General features: G+C 36.8%; 1 protein-coding gene across 1 annotated transcript in view; it reads right to left on the bottom strand.

The window, feature by feature from the left end:
- Positions 1-19,140, bottom strand: part of LOC122788744 (myoferlin-like) — a gene marked incomplete at its 5' end in the record, with an annotated part of 518,429 nt that overhangs the window by 148,302 nt on the left and 350,987 nt on the right. The window contains 1 exon segment of the mRNA XM_044055638.1: positions 17,086-17,234. Within this exon segment, the coding sequence (XP_043911573.1) occupies positions 17,086-17,234 (149 nt within the window).

Genomic DNA, 19,140 nt, shown 5'->3' with positions numbered 1-19,140 from the left:
GCGTGAGATTCAAACTGCCATACCCAGCTATCTTCAAAATATTCTTTCGCTGAAGGGACAAAATCATTTTTTGATGAAGTACATGCTAAGGAAGAAATATAAGTTTGTCCAACAAAACGTGAGCTGTGAAACAGAAGGAGATGCTCCTTGTTCTTCTGGTAATAAAGACTATAGAGAAATTGTGCCAGTGAAACCTTTTTTCAATGCTTCATTGGAAAATGCTTTACAGAAGGAAAAAAGTACAAGAGTTGACTAGAAGAACTGACAGTACATTGAAAATGAAGGGGATACAGGATTTGGGAGATGGAGATGAATAGTCATAAAACCAGTAACTTGGAAATTGACAAAATGTGGGATTACAAAGGAATATTTATATTTGTAAAACATGACCAAAAAAGAAAATTTGGAAATATTGGACTTTTGTTAAACTTGTAGGGGACTCTAAATTATATGCCCATTATGTCATTAATGTTCAGAAAAATATTTAGGTGAGGGGAAGAGGAAGGAGGAAGTCAACTGTAAGTAAAATATTTTATTTCTTAGCATTACCATTTTTATAGTGCATTATTTTCTTTGCATGCTACAAAGTTTTCTCCATTATTTTTAAGTGTAATGGGAATACACTAATGTTAACAGGTGCTCCTGTTTTTCTTTTTTTCTTTCTCCCTTCCTGTCTGTTTCTCCTTGTCAGTTTTGAGAAATGTAGGCATTGCAATGTAAAAAAATTAAAAAGTCCGGTTAAAACAGCATGAAAAATTAGTGTGCTTTATCTCATTCTTGCATAGGCAAATGAATGGATTAAGGCCCTTAGCTTGGTGTAGTAAGAAGTTTAAGAGTAAGCAAGTAAATGAAAAAGAATACTTGAACATAAGGCCTTTATCTAGCATATAAATGTATGTATGCTTAAGTAGCAATTCTGTACCTGGTCCTCACATCTCCAGGAGACAATCTGATGAAGAGAAATGGATGAGAGATAATATTAGCTGAAAGCATTCAAGTGTGTTCCCAGCTGGGAGAGCTAAAAGATGAGAGCTAAAAGATAAAACAAAGCCAGACAGCACTTCATAAAAACACAGGCTACAACATGCATCTTGCCATGGACAACCTTTCTTTTAGGTTAACTCAAGTTCGTGAGTGTGGCTGTCAGTTTGGAACATTTGTTCCAAGTAGAATAGTAAAACTTCAATATTTGATGAAGTACACAGTTGTGTATTACTATTAAGTTAATAGGAGTTGGGGGGTACTGGAAGTGTTTTTGTTTTTTGTTTAAGGGCTTTCAATAAAACAAAAAGTTTTGTAAGATGTGATATAGGCTGAAATGGATATAACAAGAAACATATGTATAAAAGATCAACCTGCCAAAGTGTGTATGCATGCAACACAAAAGCCTGAACTACATATTTAACAAAAAAGCTGTTATACATAAGTGGGAATAATATTTTTTTAATACAATAATGCTACCTGTAATGTGTTTAAATGTTAATGGTCTCACAGATGAACAAAAAAGAGAGTAGTGAACTATATTGAAATGTCGACTGCAAATAGCTATGCGACATGAGAGATACTTGGAAAGAACTGAACATGTGAATTTGGTAAAGAAAGGTTTTCAGGATGATTATTCAGTGGAATACCTGGGAAAAGGAAAACAGCAACACTTACATTAATTGCAAGAGGAGCTTTAATAGTGAAAGAAGAAGATAAAAAGATAATCATGGTAGATTTGTAGTACTAAAGGGCTCCTGGCAATGGAGGAGGACTACACTGGCATGTATTTACATTCTACCTAAAACTGCTAGAATGGAACTTAGGAAAATTTCAGCAAGGAATATTGCTTATCGGTGGAGACTGGTACTTTTCCACTTAGCTGTTGAAAAGAAAGGAATTTAAGGAATGGGTAGTGGAATTTATTCAGGAGCTATTAAAGAAAGAAATTTATTCTTAAAATATAGCTAGGGAGTGGGATAAAATCAAAGTGGAATTTAAAAATAGGGTGTGAATAAAAGAAACTGAGATATGGCTAAGAAGTAATAAGAATTATTTAGAGGGACTGACATGTTAAAATAATGTAAAATAGGGGGAATCTCACAGAACAGGAAAAACTGCAGAATGATAAACAGAAAATAAAGGATTACCTCAATAATATGCTTGAGTTTAGAAATATTGCTGTTAAGCAACTGTTTTTTTTTTTTATAATAACTCTAGACCACAAAAACTTTTAATACATGACTCAGGCAACAGAATGTAGAAAGGGCTGCCGCCAAGCATAGGGATCCTATAACAAAGGAAGATAAGATATCTAGATCAAGCTAAGGGCCTTAATCCAGTATTAGAAATATTTTGGAAATTCTATGAAAGTCTGTATAAAGTAGAGAAATATGGAAGTCAAGAAAAAGTACAAATGGCAATGTTTATGAAAGAATTAAATATGCCAACATTAGAGGTAGATGAGGCTCAATTACTAACAGTTAAGGATAGGAGGAGATGAGATAAAAATGATGATGTATAACCAATCTACAGGAAAGCCCACAAGAATATATGGTATTCTGTAGACGTTTGGAAGCAAGGAGAGAAAAAATGATAAAGTTCTGGAAGGTTTGGTTGAACAGTATTTTAACAGGAAAAGTTAAAAATGAACAGCAACCGATGGTTAAAACAACACTTAAACCACATAAGAAACCATCCAGGGAAACAAAGCGTTCTGTTCTGCTTTTAATCCAACATATAAGTAATGAACCAACTTGGTTGAAAGCAATATAGACCAACTTGGATAGTAACAATAAACGTAGAAAATCTCATGCACGCTTTTCGTCACAGTGAAGCTGTAACTTCCTCAGATAATACATTCCTAAATCCTTCTCTATTTATACAAATAAATTTCCCGCTTAATTCATTCTAACCTATAGGGCTTAAGAGGACAATTCAAGTGTCATTCGCAATTATCTTATTAAGAACTTCCATTAATTCATAAGCTTAAAAGTTTAAAATATTTTTTATAAAAGATCTGTTTGAACAACAAAACACTATAGTTGTCATGCAAAATCATTAAAAACTTGAATCCAATAAATTTTTTTTTTTAAGAAACGTAGATTAAAAAAACAATTTAAAAACTTGAAATATATATTGTATTAGATTAACAAGTGTCCAGGCTCCCTCTTGTGGCAAACATGAAAATTGCTATTAAAAACTAAAAAAAAAAAGAAAGTATTCTTTCTTCTTTTTACAATTTAGCCGCTCTCATTTTTAGCAAGGATTTAATAGAGATAGTATCATTTAGGCCAGTGTCAATTGCCACCACATTTCTTTATATTCAATCCTCTCCTCCCAAAGGCTTCCCCTAATGTCTTTTTTCACCCCCTCAAGGACAAAGGAGGAGAATTTGGCCTCCCTACATTCCGTGCTGTGTTTATATACTGGTTTCTTTTTTGTTCTTGATATCATTTAAATGTTCATAGATCCTTCTTTTTAATTTTCTTTCTGTCTTTCCAATATAGAAGGGACTCACAAACCTCACATATAACCAAATAGACCAGTCCAAAGGATTCACAATTAAAAAATCCCTTACTTGTCAATTGTCTAGCTCTACTTACTGGGTTAACTTCACTTTTATTAATTAAATAATTACACTGACTACAATGCCCACATCTAAATGTACCTATTCTTTGTCTGTTATTGTTTTCTGTAGCATTCTCTAGTAAACTTTTATTTATTGTTATTATCCAAGTTGGTCTATATTGCTTTCAACCAAGCTGGTTCATTACTTATATGTTGGATTAAAAGCAGAACAGAATGCTTTGTTTCCCTGGATGGTTTCTTATGTGGTTTAAACAGGAGAAGTGCCAGCATCCTGGATGAAAATCAGTGGTGGCTGTAATATCTAAAGAGGGTAAAGATCCATCAGATCTAGCTTCATACAGGCCCATTTCAATACTAAACCATGATTATAATGTTTTTATGTCTATAATGGCTAAAAGAATGGTAAAAGTGATGCTAAAAGGGATACATATGGACCAATGTGGTTTTGCAGAGGGGAGACCAACATTCAGCAACATTAACAGAACACTGATGATCCATAGGGAAGCAGAATGTAAGAAAATACCACTATTGTTGGCGAGTCATGATGCAGAGAAAGCATTTGACATAGTAGGTTGGGACTTCATGTGCAGCACAACGGAAGCATTTGCATTCCCCTGATAAAATTATAAAGTTGATTAGGAAGATATGAGAGATTGGATGCAAAAATTAAAGTGGGTGGGTTCATCTCTGACCATTTCTGTTTGAGAAACCATGCAGGGTTTCCTCTTTCCCCTTTGTTATTTGCATTATATTTAGAACTGTTTGCACAGAAAATAAGGGATTCAGATATTCAAGGACATAATTGGAGTGGTAATCAAGAAAAGCTGGTCCTATTTGCAGATGTTATTTTATACCTGATATAACCAGAAAATGATATTTCAGTGTTGTGGAACATTTTGAGACAGTTTCAAATCTTTTCAGGATACAAAATGAATGAAGCTAAAACAAAGGCAATAGCAGTAAACTATGTACCCCCACACAAATTGGTTCAGCAATACCCATATTTACAGGGACATGATAAAAATGAAGTATTTAGGAGCATGGATTAAAAGTGTCTCCAGTGTGGCAGTTAAGGACATGTGGGAAGAGTCTAAACAAAAGATAACACAAAAAACTAAAATTGGAAGCTCTGTTATAATGGATACAGTTAGTAGTAAAATACAAGCAGTTAAAATATTGTCAGTCCCTTTAATCTTATACACAGGTCAAGCATATTTTTATCAATCAGAGAAGAAGATGTGGCTAGCATTTAAACAGCTGAGGGATTTTATCTAGGATGGGAAGATAGAAAGAGTGAATTGGATTACCTGATTCTTCCAATAGAACAAGGCAGATTGGGATTACCCAAATTTGAAGGGGGGGGTGATGAAATGAAGTTAAGCTCAAGAAACAAGGAGAGGACTGGGATTTTGGATACAGACCTTTAAGGAGAACAATATTAACTATACAGAATATTATATTCATAAAGTAGCTGAAAGCATTCTAAGAACTAAGCTAACACGAGAATAGAGAAAGGAGATCCTGCCAATAGGGTTGACTGCAATTAGGGATGCAGACAATATTCAAGAGGGGGCTGTACTTTACTGGAGAAAACTGGCAAAAGATCCATGGAACTGGGAGCAAATAACTACAGATGGAAAGGTAACAGAATGGGAAAATGACAAGCATTTATTTGGACTGCAGGTTAGAAATTCACTTCCCTATCAAGGATTGATATCAGAGTATAGGCAAAGAAAAAGGGAGGTCCCTAAACGAAAGACAAGCGCTGGTAGACTTTTTAGTAGAATCTAAAACAGATGCTGCTATTAAAAAAAGGAACAGTTAGTAGAGCATATAAAATATTTCATGACAATGATAAGAATCAATCACTGGAGGTTAGAAGGAATTGGAAAGAGGGAGAGAAAGACTGGATAAATAATTCATAAAGAAACAATGGGGATATATACATGTGTCTCCAAAATATGCAAAATCTAGAATATTTAGGATTTGGAAATGTCAGTTATTATTATACCCCAAGCAGACTGCAGAAAAAATTTCCTCAGGTAGACAGTAAATGTTGTAGGTATGATGGGGAAGAAGAAGTTAATTGGGAACATATTTTCTGGGAGTGTAATGAGTTGGCAGACTTTAAAGATTCCCTTCAGACTATATCAGAAATACTGGGTGAGAAAACTGGTGTAACTAGGGAAATGATTTTTCTGAGCTATGATACAGAATCGGAATTGCCTAGATATAGTAAGGCATTGCTGAGCCTAATTGTGGTGGCTGCCAGAAAGGCAATTACTAGAAAATGGAAATCAAAGTCTAAACCAACTGTACTAGAAGTAGTGAATACAGTAACAGAGATAAAACAAATGAAATTGGGATCTTTAGAAAAGGGTAGAAGCAAATTACATAGGAAAATGGGAATTGTGGATACAATACAAACAGGGGAGGAATGACATTTAAAAGAAAGCAGGATTTGAATGAGCTATGCAATGTTTGATTGACAATGACTAGGCAGATTATAAGTGATGTATAATGTTTGCAACTAGAATTATATCACTATGGTTTGTGATGTGAAATGCTTGCAACTAAGACTATGTCAATATGGTTGGTTTTCATTTATGTAAATGTATGATTGCCTATGTCATAAGTGATAATTTAGCAAAGATGTTTACTAACATTTCATGTCTTACATCTTCAAAAGCATTAAGCCAACACCATGCAAGCAATTCTTATACATTTCTCCAATATATACAAAACATAACTTCATATCCCTTAACTTGAGCAGAGCTTTTTACACCATTCATCACTTCCTTGTTTTCTCTAAATAAATATTATTTGCATGTGTAATTCAACAAGTCATTTTTAAATGGTTGCTACCTGCTCAGCATTTCAGCCTCCAAGGAGAAAGATTTTTACTCCTTAAATCTTCAGTTTTCTGCCCAGTTATTCCTCAGCTTGCTTTATTTGGCTCACTGTGAAATGACAGCAGATTGCTACTGTCCTGGGGAGTGATGGACAGTCAATGTAAACTACGGATAGCTGGTCCATGCAAATTATATATCGAGCTTTCGAATGGCATATCACAAATGTAAACAGTTAGGTCCATGTCCTGCCCATGTTTTTCTTGCATGCTATCAGTTTGTATTTATATAGGTTCATAGGTAGGTACTAGACTACCGGCCCAAGGGCCTAAGTAAGCCTAGCCAACAAGGTTCCTTGACTTACGCCACCCAAGAAAGTTAATTTCCTGTGCCCCTGTCAAGCAGAGCCACAGAAGTGATCCCCGGGGTGCATTTCCTATTTCCCATCCACTCATCAAGATTTTTCTTGAAGAGTGCTAATGAGGAACTTTGCTCGACATAGATGGGTATCTTGTTCCAGAGTATAGGAAGTCTCTGGAACAGGAATACTGTTTTAATTTTATGTAGTTGCCTTTTCTTCCTGTGGTACGAATTAGTTTTAAAGAATTGCATCTTATGTTTCTCTCATACTCTTTGCCAGTCTGTATTTATGTCATCTTAATTCTGCCATGTAAGTTACTACTTCATTATCATCAGATGATCTAGCTTAAACATATCCCTGGCCCACACTAATCAAACACTATGTCTTTTAATGCAATGGCAAACCACACTTTTTCACTTAGTGTATTATTTTTTGTTTCATTTCCATAATTATTCAATGCAAATGTCTGAATACAAAACCATTTACAGACATCCATTTATCAAAGCATCATGAAAGATATGTAAAATTCTTCTAAAACAGCAATGTTTCTGCATAGTAGTTCATAATTGCAAATTATATAAAAATCTTAAAATGCATTCGGTCTACAAAAATTCATATGCCACTAGATATAAGCACATATTTTGATGCTATGAGACTTCAAACCATATCAAAAAGTGCAACATCTGACTCAAATACACCAAGTGTTTTGAGCATGAGCTGTGTGCAATGCTGTATTTTGCATCCTTTTATAAGAGGTATATATGAACATTTCTTGTTTAGCCAAGGCCCAAATAAATCTAAAAAACCCCTAATGAGTTTGGGAAGGGTTAGCATCGAGAAGTGCCCATACACATAAATGGATGATTTCTGTGCAAAAGTGCAGGGGCATCCATTAAATGCCTGCCATTTGTGTGTTCATGGACAGAGCAACTTAACTCCAGTGTCCATGAACCGGTACAGAGTTTATCTTATTTATTTATTTCTAAATGCATAAAATGGCTGATCCAAATCAGGCCCACTTCAGCAAAGACCAAGATCAAAGATAGTAAATTTACTTTGAAAGTAATAGGCAAGAGTTGAGTAATTAATGAAACAAAGCAATAAATGAAAAGTCACTAATGCAAAAAAGCATAGTAAGATTAGACTGCATTACAATAACTGGAAAATACATGCCAAACTTAACTAGACAAATAATGTTCAACTAATCAAAAAACAGGAAATGTAAAAAGAAGGCAAAAGCTCAAGCAGAACCACATTCTTCTATGCAAGACATCTATTTACATATAAAAAATTAATAGGATGACAGAATCGGTAGAAAAAACCTTCAATAAAGAGTACTGACTAAGAATGAAAGATAAAAAGTATAAACCATAGAAACAAGCAGATATTTTACTTGTCTAGTGACTTGGTAAGTCTGCTACACAGGAGGCACAGCCTGGCTGGTACAGCAGTGACCTCATGCATGCACACAGACAGACAAGAAACACACATACAAACACAATTTTTCCTTTGTTTTACAGCTCTGACTCTGATTCGGTTACCATCTGAGTAATTTAGCTCATGGAAGCAGCAATACAAACATGACAATCCCTTCATGCCATGACTGCTAGGGCATATTACCGATCTCTCTTACTGTTCTCAAGACAGCAGAAATGAGATTATTATGTGTTGCTGTTTAATAGTGACATATGAGTAAGGTTTTCACAGGTCTGGAGTTAAAGGTGGAAAGAACATACCGTGAGACCCTGTTTCTGTAAGAAAGTCCATCTCCTGCTACTCTTTACTTACTGGCTAGCTTCTTGTTGGAGGGTGTGGTTATGGTGCTGTTAATGAACAGATCAAAAGCATTGCCAAGTGTGTGCCATGTGTGTACCCAAAACACACAGTAAATGAAAAAGTTTCATCGAAAATCATCTCTTACTCCTTTCCTTGTCAGTCTCATCAGTCTACTCCGTCCATTACAATGTGCCATTAATATTCATGAAAGATACAAACAGATTTATAAAAAGGTACATCATACCACTACCAGCTCTGAGCCATGCAGGATAATGTCTCATTCCATGAACCCAATTTGATCAGCAGCTCAGGTGTTGGAAGAGCCAAGTGTGGGGATAGGCATGTGTGGCCGACATCAACATGATATTCTGAAAGGAGGGATCACACCAACACCGCGCGAGAGGAAGCTTGTACAGCATCAAACATAATAAAACATGTAAGATATGGGATTCGTGCCTCCAACGTAGGGATGGTAGCCTCCCCCCCAGAATGGGTGTAGCAGCATGAGCATGAAGGTGTAGAATGCCCATTCAGTTAAGCAGTAGCTCACATCAGCTACTAGACAGTGGGTTTAGGGCATTATAAAGAAAAACATTATCGTCCGCATCAATAATGGCTTCCTTGTGTACAGATGAACAGATCAGGACTATGGCAAGTCAACAGGTATTTGTTTTAAGGCTGCAGAGGTCCAGCACTTATATCTGATCTCTGCTATGGACTTCTGGCTTGGCAGTCAGGACAGTCTGTGGTGCTGGGTAGGCAAGCTACTCACTGGGTAGTAGGATGCATGGGACATTGATGGCCTGTGGATAGTGAGGATAAGTATCTTTATGTGTATGGGGATGATGACTCCCTTCCAGTTGTTTGTCTTTATGGTCACATTGTAGTGACAGGATACACAGGGACACCATTCATTACAGGAAGATTGATTTTTGGTCAACAGAGCAAAAAAAAACATGTAAAACAAATGGGCCAGGCATAAAATATATACAATTTTATTGTCCCAGTCATGTCTTTAAAACCTTGTGGCTACTGTGTAAACAGCTGTGACGCTGTTTAACCACGTTACTACTACTGTCATTTTGTAATGCAATGCAACTGATTTTAACAGGGTGTTAGTCCAATTTAATTTTCTTTAAACCTTTACAAATGAAACATGTCTCTCTCTCTCTCCTTTCTCTTATGCATATGGTATGGTAGCTACTTTACTGCACACAGAGTTGATGCATGTCTACCCTAAAAATATACTTTTTGCACTGTACAGGTATCATTACTGACTTTCTCAGGGGCATTTTTCAGAACAATTCCTTATACTTTGTAGATTATATAAAAAACATTGTCCCTGTGTCTAGTTTCACCTACAGAGAGCATCACGCAAATCTACTACATTAAGTTATACACAAGCAGGGCACAGAACTGTTCTCAAACCCTAATCACCCTCATCATTTTGCATCAGTGCCTGTATTAAACACTCGTCATCCTATATCAGTGGCTGTATTAAACACTTGCATCATCCTGTACCAGTGGCTGTATTAAACACTCTCATCATCCTGCATCAGTGGCTGTTTTAAACACTCTCATTATCCTGTATCAGGGGCTGTATTAAACACTCTCATCATCCTGTACCAGTGGCTGTATTAAACATGCGCATCATGCTGCAATAGTGGCTGTATTAAACACTCTCATCTTCCTGCATCAGTGGCTGTATTAAACATGGTCATTATCTTGTATCAGTGGCTGTATTAAACACTCTCTTCATCCTGTAATAATGGCTGTATTAAACACTCTCATCATCATGTAACAGTGGCTGTATTAATCACTTTCACCATCCTGAATCAGTGGCTCTATTAAACACTCATCATCCTGTAATAGTGGCTGTATTAAACACTCTCATCATCCTGTATCAGTGGCTGTATTAAACACTCGTCATCCTGTATCAGTGGCTGTATTAAACACTTGGCATCCTATATCAGTGGCTGTATTAAACACTCTCATCATCCTGTACCAGTGGCTGTATTAAACACTTTTGTCATCCTATATCAGTGGCTGTATTAAACACTCTCATCATTCTGTATCAGAGGCTGTATTAAACATGTTCTTCATCTTATATCAGTCGCTGTATTAAACACAATTATCCTGTACCAGTGGCTGTATTAAACACTCTCATCAACTTGTATCAGTGGCTGTATTAAACATGTTCATCATCCTGTATCAGTGGCGGTATTAAATATGTTCATCATCCTGTAATAGTGGTTGTATTAAACACTGTCATCATCCTGTATCAGTGGGTGTATTAAAAATTCTCATTATCCTGTACCAGTGACTATATTAAACATGCTCATCATCCTGTATCAGTGGCTGTACTGAATGCTCTCAGCATCCTGCATCAGTGGGTCTATTAAATACTCATCATCTTGTATCACTGGGGGTATTACACACTCGTCATCCTGTATCAGTGGCTGTATTAAACACTCATCTCCTGTATGAGTGACTGTATTAAACACTTTTGTCATCCTATATCAGTGGCTGTATTAAACACACTCATCATCCTGTACCAGTGGCTGTATTAAACACTCTCATCATCCTGTATCAGTGGGTGCATTAAACATGCTCATCATCCTGTAATAGTGGCTATATTAAACACTTTCATCATCCTGTATCAGTGGTTGTATTAATCAGTTTCATTATCCTGTATCAGTGGCTGTATTAAACATTCATCATCCTGTATTAGTGGCTGTATCAAACGCTCCTGTCATCTTGTAGCAGTGGCTGTATTAAATACTATCATCATGCTGTACAAGTGGCTGTATTAAACACTCTCATCATCCTGTATCAGGGGTTGTATTAAACAATCTCATCATCCTGTATCAGTGGCTGCATTAAACACTCATCATCCTGTAAAAGTGGCTGTATTAAACACTCATCATCCTGTATCAGTGGCTCTATTAAACACTCATCATCCTAAATCAGTGGCTGTATTAAACATGCTCATCATCCCGCATTAGTGGCTGTATTAAACATGTTCATCATCCTATATCAGTGGCTGTATTACACGTTCATCATCCTATATCAGTGGCTGTATTAAAACACTCTCATCATCCTTTATCAGTGGGTGTATTAAACACACATCATCCTGTATCAGTGGCTGTACTGAATGCTCTCCGTATCCTGTATCAGTGGGTGTATTAAATACTCATCATCCTGTATCAGTGGCTGTATTAAACACTTTCATCATCCTGCATCAGTGGCTGTATTAATCAGTTTATTCATCCTGTATCAGTGGCTGTATTAAACACTCATCATCCTGTAAAAGTGGTTGTATTAAACACCCTCATCATCCTTTATCAGTGGCTCTATTAAACACTCTCATCATCCTGTATCAATGGCTGTATTAAACATGCTCATCATCCCGCATTAGTGGCTGTATTAAACATGTTCATCATCCTATATCAGTGGGTGTTTTAAACACACATCATCCTGTATTAGTGATTCAATTTCACACTTTCATTATCCTGCATTAGTGGCTGTATTAAACATGCACATCATCCTGTATCAGTGGCTGTACTGAACACTCTCCGTATCCTGCATCAGTGGGTGGATTAAATACTCATCATCCTGTATCACTGGGTGTATTAAACACTCACCACCCTATATTAGTGGCTACATTAAACACGCTCATTATCCTGTATGAGTGGCTGTATTAAACACTCATCTCCTGTATCAATCTCCTGTATCAGCGGCTGTATTAAACAATCTCATCATCCTATATCAGTGGCTGTATTAAATGCCCTCATCATCCTATATCAGTGGCTGTATTAAGCACTCTCATCATCCTGTATCAGTGGCTGTATTAAGCACTCTCATCATCCTGTACCAGTAGCTGTATTATACACTCTCATCATCCTGCATCAGTGGCTGTAATAAACACTGTCATCATCCTGTACCAGTGGCTATATTAAACACTCTCAACATCCTGCATCAGTGGCTGTATTAAACATGCTCATCATCCTGTAATAGTGGCTGTATTAAACACTCTCATCATCCTGTAATAGCGGCTGTATTAAACACTCTCATCATCGTGTATCAATGGCTGTATTAATCACTTTCACCATCCTGAATCAGTGGCTCTATTAAACACTCATCTCCTGTATCAGTGGCTGTATTAAACACTCTCATCATCCTGTATTAAACACTCTCATCATTCTGTATCAGTGGCTGATGCTCATCATCCTGTACCAGTGGCTGTATTAAACACTCTCGTCATCCTGTATCAGTGACTCTATTAAACACTCTCATCATGCTGCATCAGTGGCTGCATTAAACACTTTCGTCATCCTGTATCAGTGGATGCATTAAACACACTCATCATCTTGTACCAGAGGCTGTATTAAACATGCTCATCATGCTGTAATAGTGGCTGTATTAAACACTCTCATCATCATGTAACAGTGGCTGTATTAATCACTTTCACCATCCTGAATCAGTGGCTCTATTAAACACTCTCATCATCCTGTACCAGTGGCTGTATTAAACATGCTCATCATCCTGTAATAGTGGCTGTATTAAACGCTCTCATCATCCTATATCAGTGGCTGTATTAAACTCTCTCATCATCCTGTACCAATGGCTGTATTAAACATGCTCCTTATCCTGCATCAGTGGCTGCATCAAACATACTCATCATCCTGTATCAGTGGCTGTATTAAACATGCTCATCATCCTGTAATAGTGGCTGTATTAAACACTCTCATCATCCTGCATGGGTGGCTGTATTAAACAATCTCATCATCCTGCATCAGTGGCTGTATAAAACAGTCTCATCATCCGGTATCATATCAGTGGGTGTATTAAACATACCTTATCCTGTAATAGTGATTCAATTTAACACTCTCATTATCCTGTATCAGTGGCTGTATTAAATGCTGTCTTAATCCTGTATCAGTGGGTGTATTAAAAACTCTCATTATCCTGTATCAGTGGCTGTATTAAACATACTCATCATCCTGTATCAGTGGCTGTACTGAACGCTCTCCACATCCTGTATCAGTGGGTGTATTAAATACTCATCATCCTGTATCAGTGGGTGTATTAAGTACTCATCATCCTGTATCAGTGGGTTTATTAAACACTCATCATCCTGTATCAGTGGCTGTATTAAACACTCTCATCATCCTATATGGGTGGCTGTATTAAACACTCTCATCATCCTGTATCAGTGGCTGTATTAAACATGCTCATCATCCTGTATCAGTGGCTGTATTAAATGCTCATCATCCTGTATCAGTGGGTGCATTAAACATGCTCATCACCCTGTATGAGTGACAGTATTAAACACTCTAATCATCCTGTATGAGTGGCTGTACTAAACGCTCTCATCATCCTGTATCAGTGGCTGTATTAAACACGCATCATCCTGTATCAGTGGCTGTATTAAACACTCATCATCCTGTATCAGTGGCTGCATTAAACACTCATCATCCTGTATCAGTGGCTGTATTAGACACTCAGCCTGTATTAGTGGCTGTACTAAACGCTCTCATCATCCTATATCAGTGGCTGTATTAAACACTCTCATCTTCCAGTACCAGTGGCTGTTTTAAACATGCTCATTATCCTGAATCAGTGGCTGTATCAAACATACTCATTATCCTATATCAGTGGCTGTATTAAACATGCTCATCATCCTGTAATAGTGGCTCTATTAAACACTTTCATCATCCTGTATCAGTGATGTATCAAACACTCATCATCCTGTATTAGTGGCTGTATTAAACACTCTCATCATCCTGCATCAGTGGCTGTGTTAAACACTCTCACCATCCTATATCAGCGGCTCTATTAAACACTCTCATCATCATGTAACAGTGGCTAAATTAAACACTCTCATCATCCTGTATCAGTGGGTGCATTAAACACTTGTCATCCTGTATCAGTGGGTGTATTAAACATTTGTCATTCTGTATCAGTGGCTGTATTAATCACTTTCACCATCCTGTATCAGTGGCTCTATTAAACGCTCTCATCATCCTGTCTCAGTGGCTGTATTAAATACTTTCATCATCCTGTATCAGTGGCTGTATTAAACACTCTCATCATCCTGTGCCAGTGGCTATAGTAAACACTCTCATCATCCTGTACTAAACACTCTCACCATCCTGTATCAGTGGCTCTATTAAACACTCCCATCATCCTGTATCAGTGGCTATAATAAACACTAAGTGAACATTTAGTGGTTACTCTTCCTAGTCACCACTTCCCATTTGTGTGTTGCTTATCACTCTGACATACATGTTGTCAATGGGACCCTACTTCTGACACTTTTCCCAGTCTTCCTATTTGAGTCAAATATCACTTTCATCATGTTCCCCCACAATGGAAAGGTTTTTTTTTATTATAGTAAATGAAAACAATCTGTGGTACATTCAACTAGCAAGAAAGCAGTACCACTCCGAAGCATCACTGTTCTACTAGTCTATGCAAATCATCCTTACCCTAAGTTAAGAGTTTCCTGTACTCTCCTACTCTAAGTCAAAACATTTCCACAATGACTAGCACCATCCATCTCAAGTATGTTTGCACAGTCTCACCAATGTTCTTGAAATCCTCCAGTGCAGTACTTTCCTTTGTTAGTAAACTACACGTCAACCATAAGTTTTGGTTCCTGTTATATTAAGTAGCACACATCTGCACAATAAAGTTCCACGTTTTCAGTAAAAGCAGTCATTCCCAGCGACATCAAACATGCTACTTCCATTGTGGTCTGCCATATTTTAGAGACATTTTTTTAAATACATCTTTCTCACAGTCAACAAGAAACGAAACGCAAGAACTTGTATGAAATCCACCTAACAATCAATATGCTAACAGTTCAACATGAAACAGTAACATTTTCACGAATACATTATTGAAATGCTTATAATTCCTTGTACACACTCTTGGGCACCTATTACTGTACAATAATCAGAACTAAAATTAAAAGTACAGACCAAATCAATATTAACACATTTGTATTTTAAATACACACACTCATTACACATGTACAAAATATTACCAGAATTTATTGCTAAATCAATCCCTTTAAGGTAGCAAATGGTTTAAAATAAATGGGTAATCCTTACAGTTTCACTTTAAATGCAGCTAAAGTTGGGCCCCCATTTACTTCAACTCACTTGACACTATGTCATCTTCACAATTATACCTTCATCAATTCTCTTCATAATTTCCATGATAACCACAGTGACATAAATATCTCATATTTACATATCGGCACAGAGCACACTGACAGCCACCTGTCAAATCATACCTCAGCGAACAATGGAGTTGGCTTCAACATGGGTCCTGCAGGGCAGCACGGTCATGTTAACCACTATTAGCATGCAATGTAGCCAGACTAGAGAAATTATGTACTGTGAGCAAGGTAATTGAATTTGACTAAAAACCACTCAACAATCCAAAGAACTACCATACATGCCATTTGACCTAATATCAGAGTACTGAAACACAATGATCTACTTATAATACCACAGTCACACTAAACTGATAGAAAGGTATTAAAAAAAAAAACATTGGAAGTGCACCATCAGATTGCTCAGTCCAATACATTAAGATAAAGCAAGCTTCAATATTAATTTGAAATCTATAAGAAAACCACTACCATTCATCAAAAATCATAAACTTTACTCATTTGCCACAGTTATAACTGGTAAAATATATTGAAGAATATCATTAGACCAACAGTGATTAGATAAAAGTTAACAGCCACCTTAAATGTAACCGATATATATATATATATATATATATATATATATATATATATATATATTACACACACACAGACACTACACACGCTTCCATTTTGTTACACATAGACACACACACACACACTATACATGCTTCCATTTGTTTAAACACTCCTTTTCTTTTGTAAAAGTCTATGTAAAATGTTTCCCATTTTTCTATAATGTATTTATATGCATCAGTCATCACTGGCACTAGCTTTTAGTGCATCACTCTTCCTCTTTGATTCCTTTTCTTTGTACTGATGCTATAACATGACGGACTGGAAATATCTTTTAGTATGGGTGCTGACTCACTGCCACTGTTATGTTTTTGACTGCACTGACTGATTATAAGTGTAGGTGAACTCTTAGTTTACACTTGTGTCCTAATGCATATACAAAAAGTTTGTCACTGTGACATACTCAAGAGTGCATACGCATAAGTGCACACTGTGTACCACGGCAACTTCTCCTTGGCCATATTCATAGCTAACTAATGCAATTTATCTGGCCAATTAAGTAAAGCAAAGTTAGCTTCCTGCAGTTCAATGTGTCCAAAAAATACACACACATTTCTTCAGTTAAAGTTTTCCCAAATACTGTGCATGGCTAAAACATATACAACTGGAAATTCAATATTTATGTCTTTAATTCTTTAGTAATAGACATCTGATATCCCAACTATGAAAGCATTTTATACAATTTTCTCCGTACTTTACATTTTTAAAATAAAGCATGCAGTACTTACCAAATTCATTCAGGGTATAATCTTTTCCTCCGTAGGAAATCCTGTTTCCATCATCTAAGAAAGCAGGTTGGGGGACGCCTTTTAACCTAGCTAAATTCTGCAGCAGCTGTGTTGGCCTCAGCTGATCTCGCCATGTATTTATACCAGTTCTATTGAGAAAACACAAAAATAGCGAAACGTATACATATGCAACTAGACTGTGTCCACAGTAAATGAAAATATGCATCAAAGCTAATGGCAGAAGCAGTATCAAACACAAAATAAAAGTATCAAAAGGCAATGAGAAGAAACTAGAACAAAAGAAGGACGAACTTGGGCTAAGTATACAGCCAAAAACTATGAAATGACAACAACTACAAATAGGAACAAAATGAAAATTTAGACAAGGAATACTTCAAACACTACTTTTCTACAGGTTCTCCTCATCCCTAAGAAGATATAAATGGCTTGTAGGAATGATACAAAGCATGGCCTCTCACGTTAGCTGTTGAGTTCACCCTGCATTATATACTACAGAAGTCAAAGAGGAAATATAGGGACTGCTGAACAGAAGCAGTTGAAGCATTGTTTCCCATGTTGCCCTCTTCTGATACACCATTTTGAAAGTCTGCAGTCCTGAAAATAAAACTAAATGAAATTTCCAGACAGATTATGAGACAACAGCAGTCCTTGGTGGTCTAGTCATCTCATCACCATTACTGTGGCCCAGTGCACCCTTGCCAATTTATCTATTGTCCTGCCCCATTAGATTTCCAGGTCTGTGAATCATATATCCATTGGAGATGGTAGTGGTTAACATCATTGTGAGCTACAACTATGCACCCACTGAGCGTGATTAAGAAATGCTCTTCACACACAAGGGAGAGGTGAGAGCTGGGTAATACCAAGCTGTTTACATGAACAGGAGCTTCCCTAAATGCCCAGGTATAACACTGTCTTTACAAACCAATGAATTGTGTGTTTACAGGGGAAAGAGTTTACTCTTGGTGGCATTACCCTTTAAGCTACTACACAAGCAGTGTGCACTTTTGCACTTTGTAATGTGGATTGTATAATTTGCTTATGGACAAAGCACATTTTTATTATCAGGTGGATGATGGAGACCACCAAAGATGTAATTTATAGAACCAAAACAGTATGCAACTTTAATAAAATGCAAATTATTTAGCTGATGAGCAACTTATCAGATTCACAGAAAAGGCAGCTTGTTGACCTAAACTGATACACTGCTATGGATGGGAGGCTGTTGAGGGGAACTCAGTTACACAGCATATCAATACTTATGAACAAGGCAAATTACAACATGTCCTGGTGATGGTTGTCATGCTAGTGAACCCAGCCATGATATTGCCAAACCTAAAGCCATTTGATCATGCCTGCATAAATCTGGATAAGAGCAGGTTTCCTAGGGGGGAAAAAAAGAAAGATCAGCGAGCAGGAACAATAGGATGAACAGATGGCTGCTTTTTCAATATTGTTTTTTGTACTAGAATAATCTTTCTCCTCATTCTCTTATGTTGCAAATAAAGATAAGCAATTGTGCATTTTGTTTGAAAGGACAATCACAGAGGGCTCCCTTTTGAAACACAGAGAATCAGATTGTGGTGTCTTGACATACAAAAAGAGAGAGAGAGAGAGAGAGAGAGGATGGAAAATATGGGAGAAGAATGAATATCAATCATTCAGTTCCTTTCAACTTCTTTTGCAGTTGGGCAACCCCACCCCCCAAAACATACTCACATAGAGGCTTATACATGCCAAGTCCGAGAAGAGGAAATAGACCAAGAAATGGCAATCTCAGACTTAATATATGCAACTCCAGATTTCTAATCAATCATTCACAAGTCCCAATATTATAAATGGTTACTTCACAGCAGGCCAGGATGTGAGCACCTAGAAATATGCAACAGCACAACAACAAACAGAAGTGGAAAGGCTACAAGCAAAGATGCAAGACCTGGAAAAGGCAAAACAGCAATTAAGGCCGAGTTGCATGAACAGATCCACGGAATTTAAGAACTAACAAAAATAATAAAAAGGCATTCAGAAAAGATG

This window comes from Protopterus annectens, chromosome 14.part0 (assembly GCF_019279795.1).
Source record: "Protopterus annectens isolate FY-2018-M chromosome 14.part0, PAN1.0, whole genome shotgun sequence".
NCBI classification, from domain to species: domain Eukaryota; kingdom Metazoa; phylum Chordata; order Ceratodontiformes; family Protopteridae; genus Protopterus; species Protopterus annectens.
Note: the sequence above shows the minus strand (reverse complement) of the source record. Positions and strands in the feature narration are given on the sequence as shown.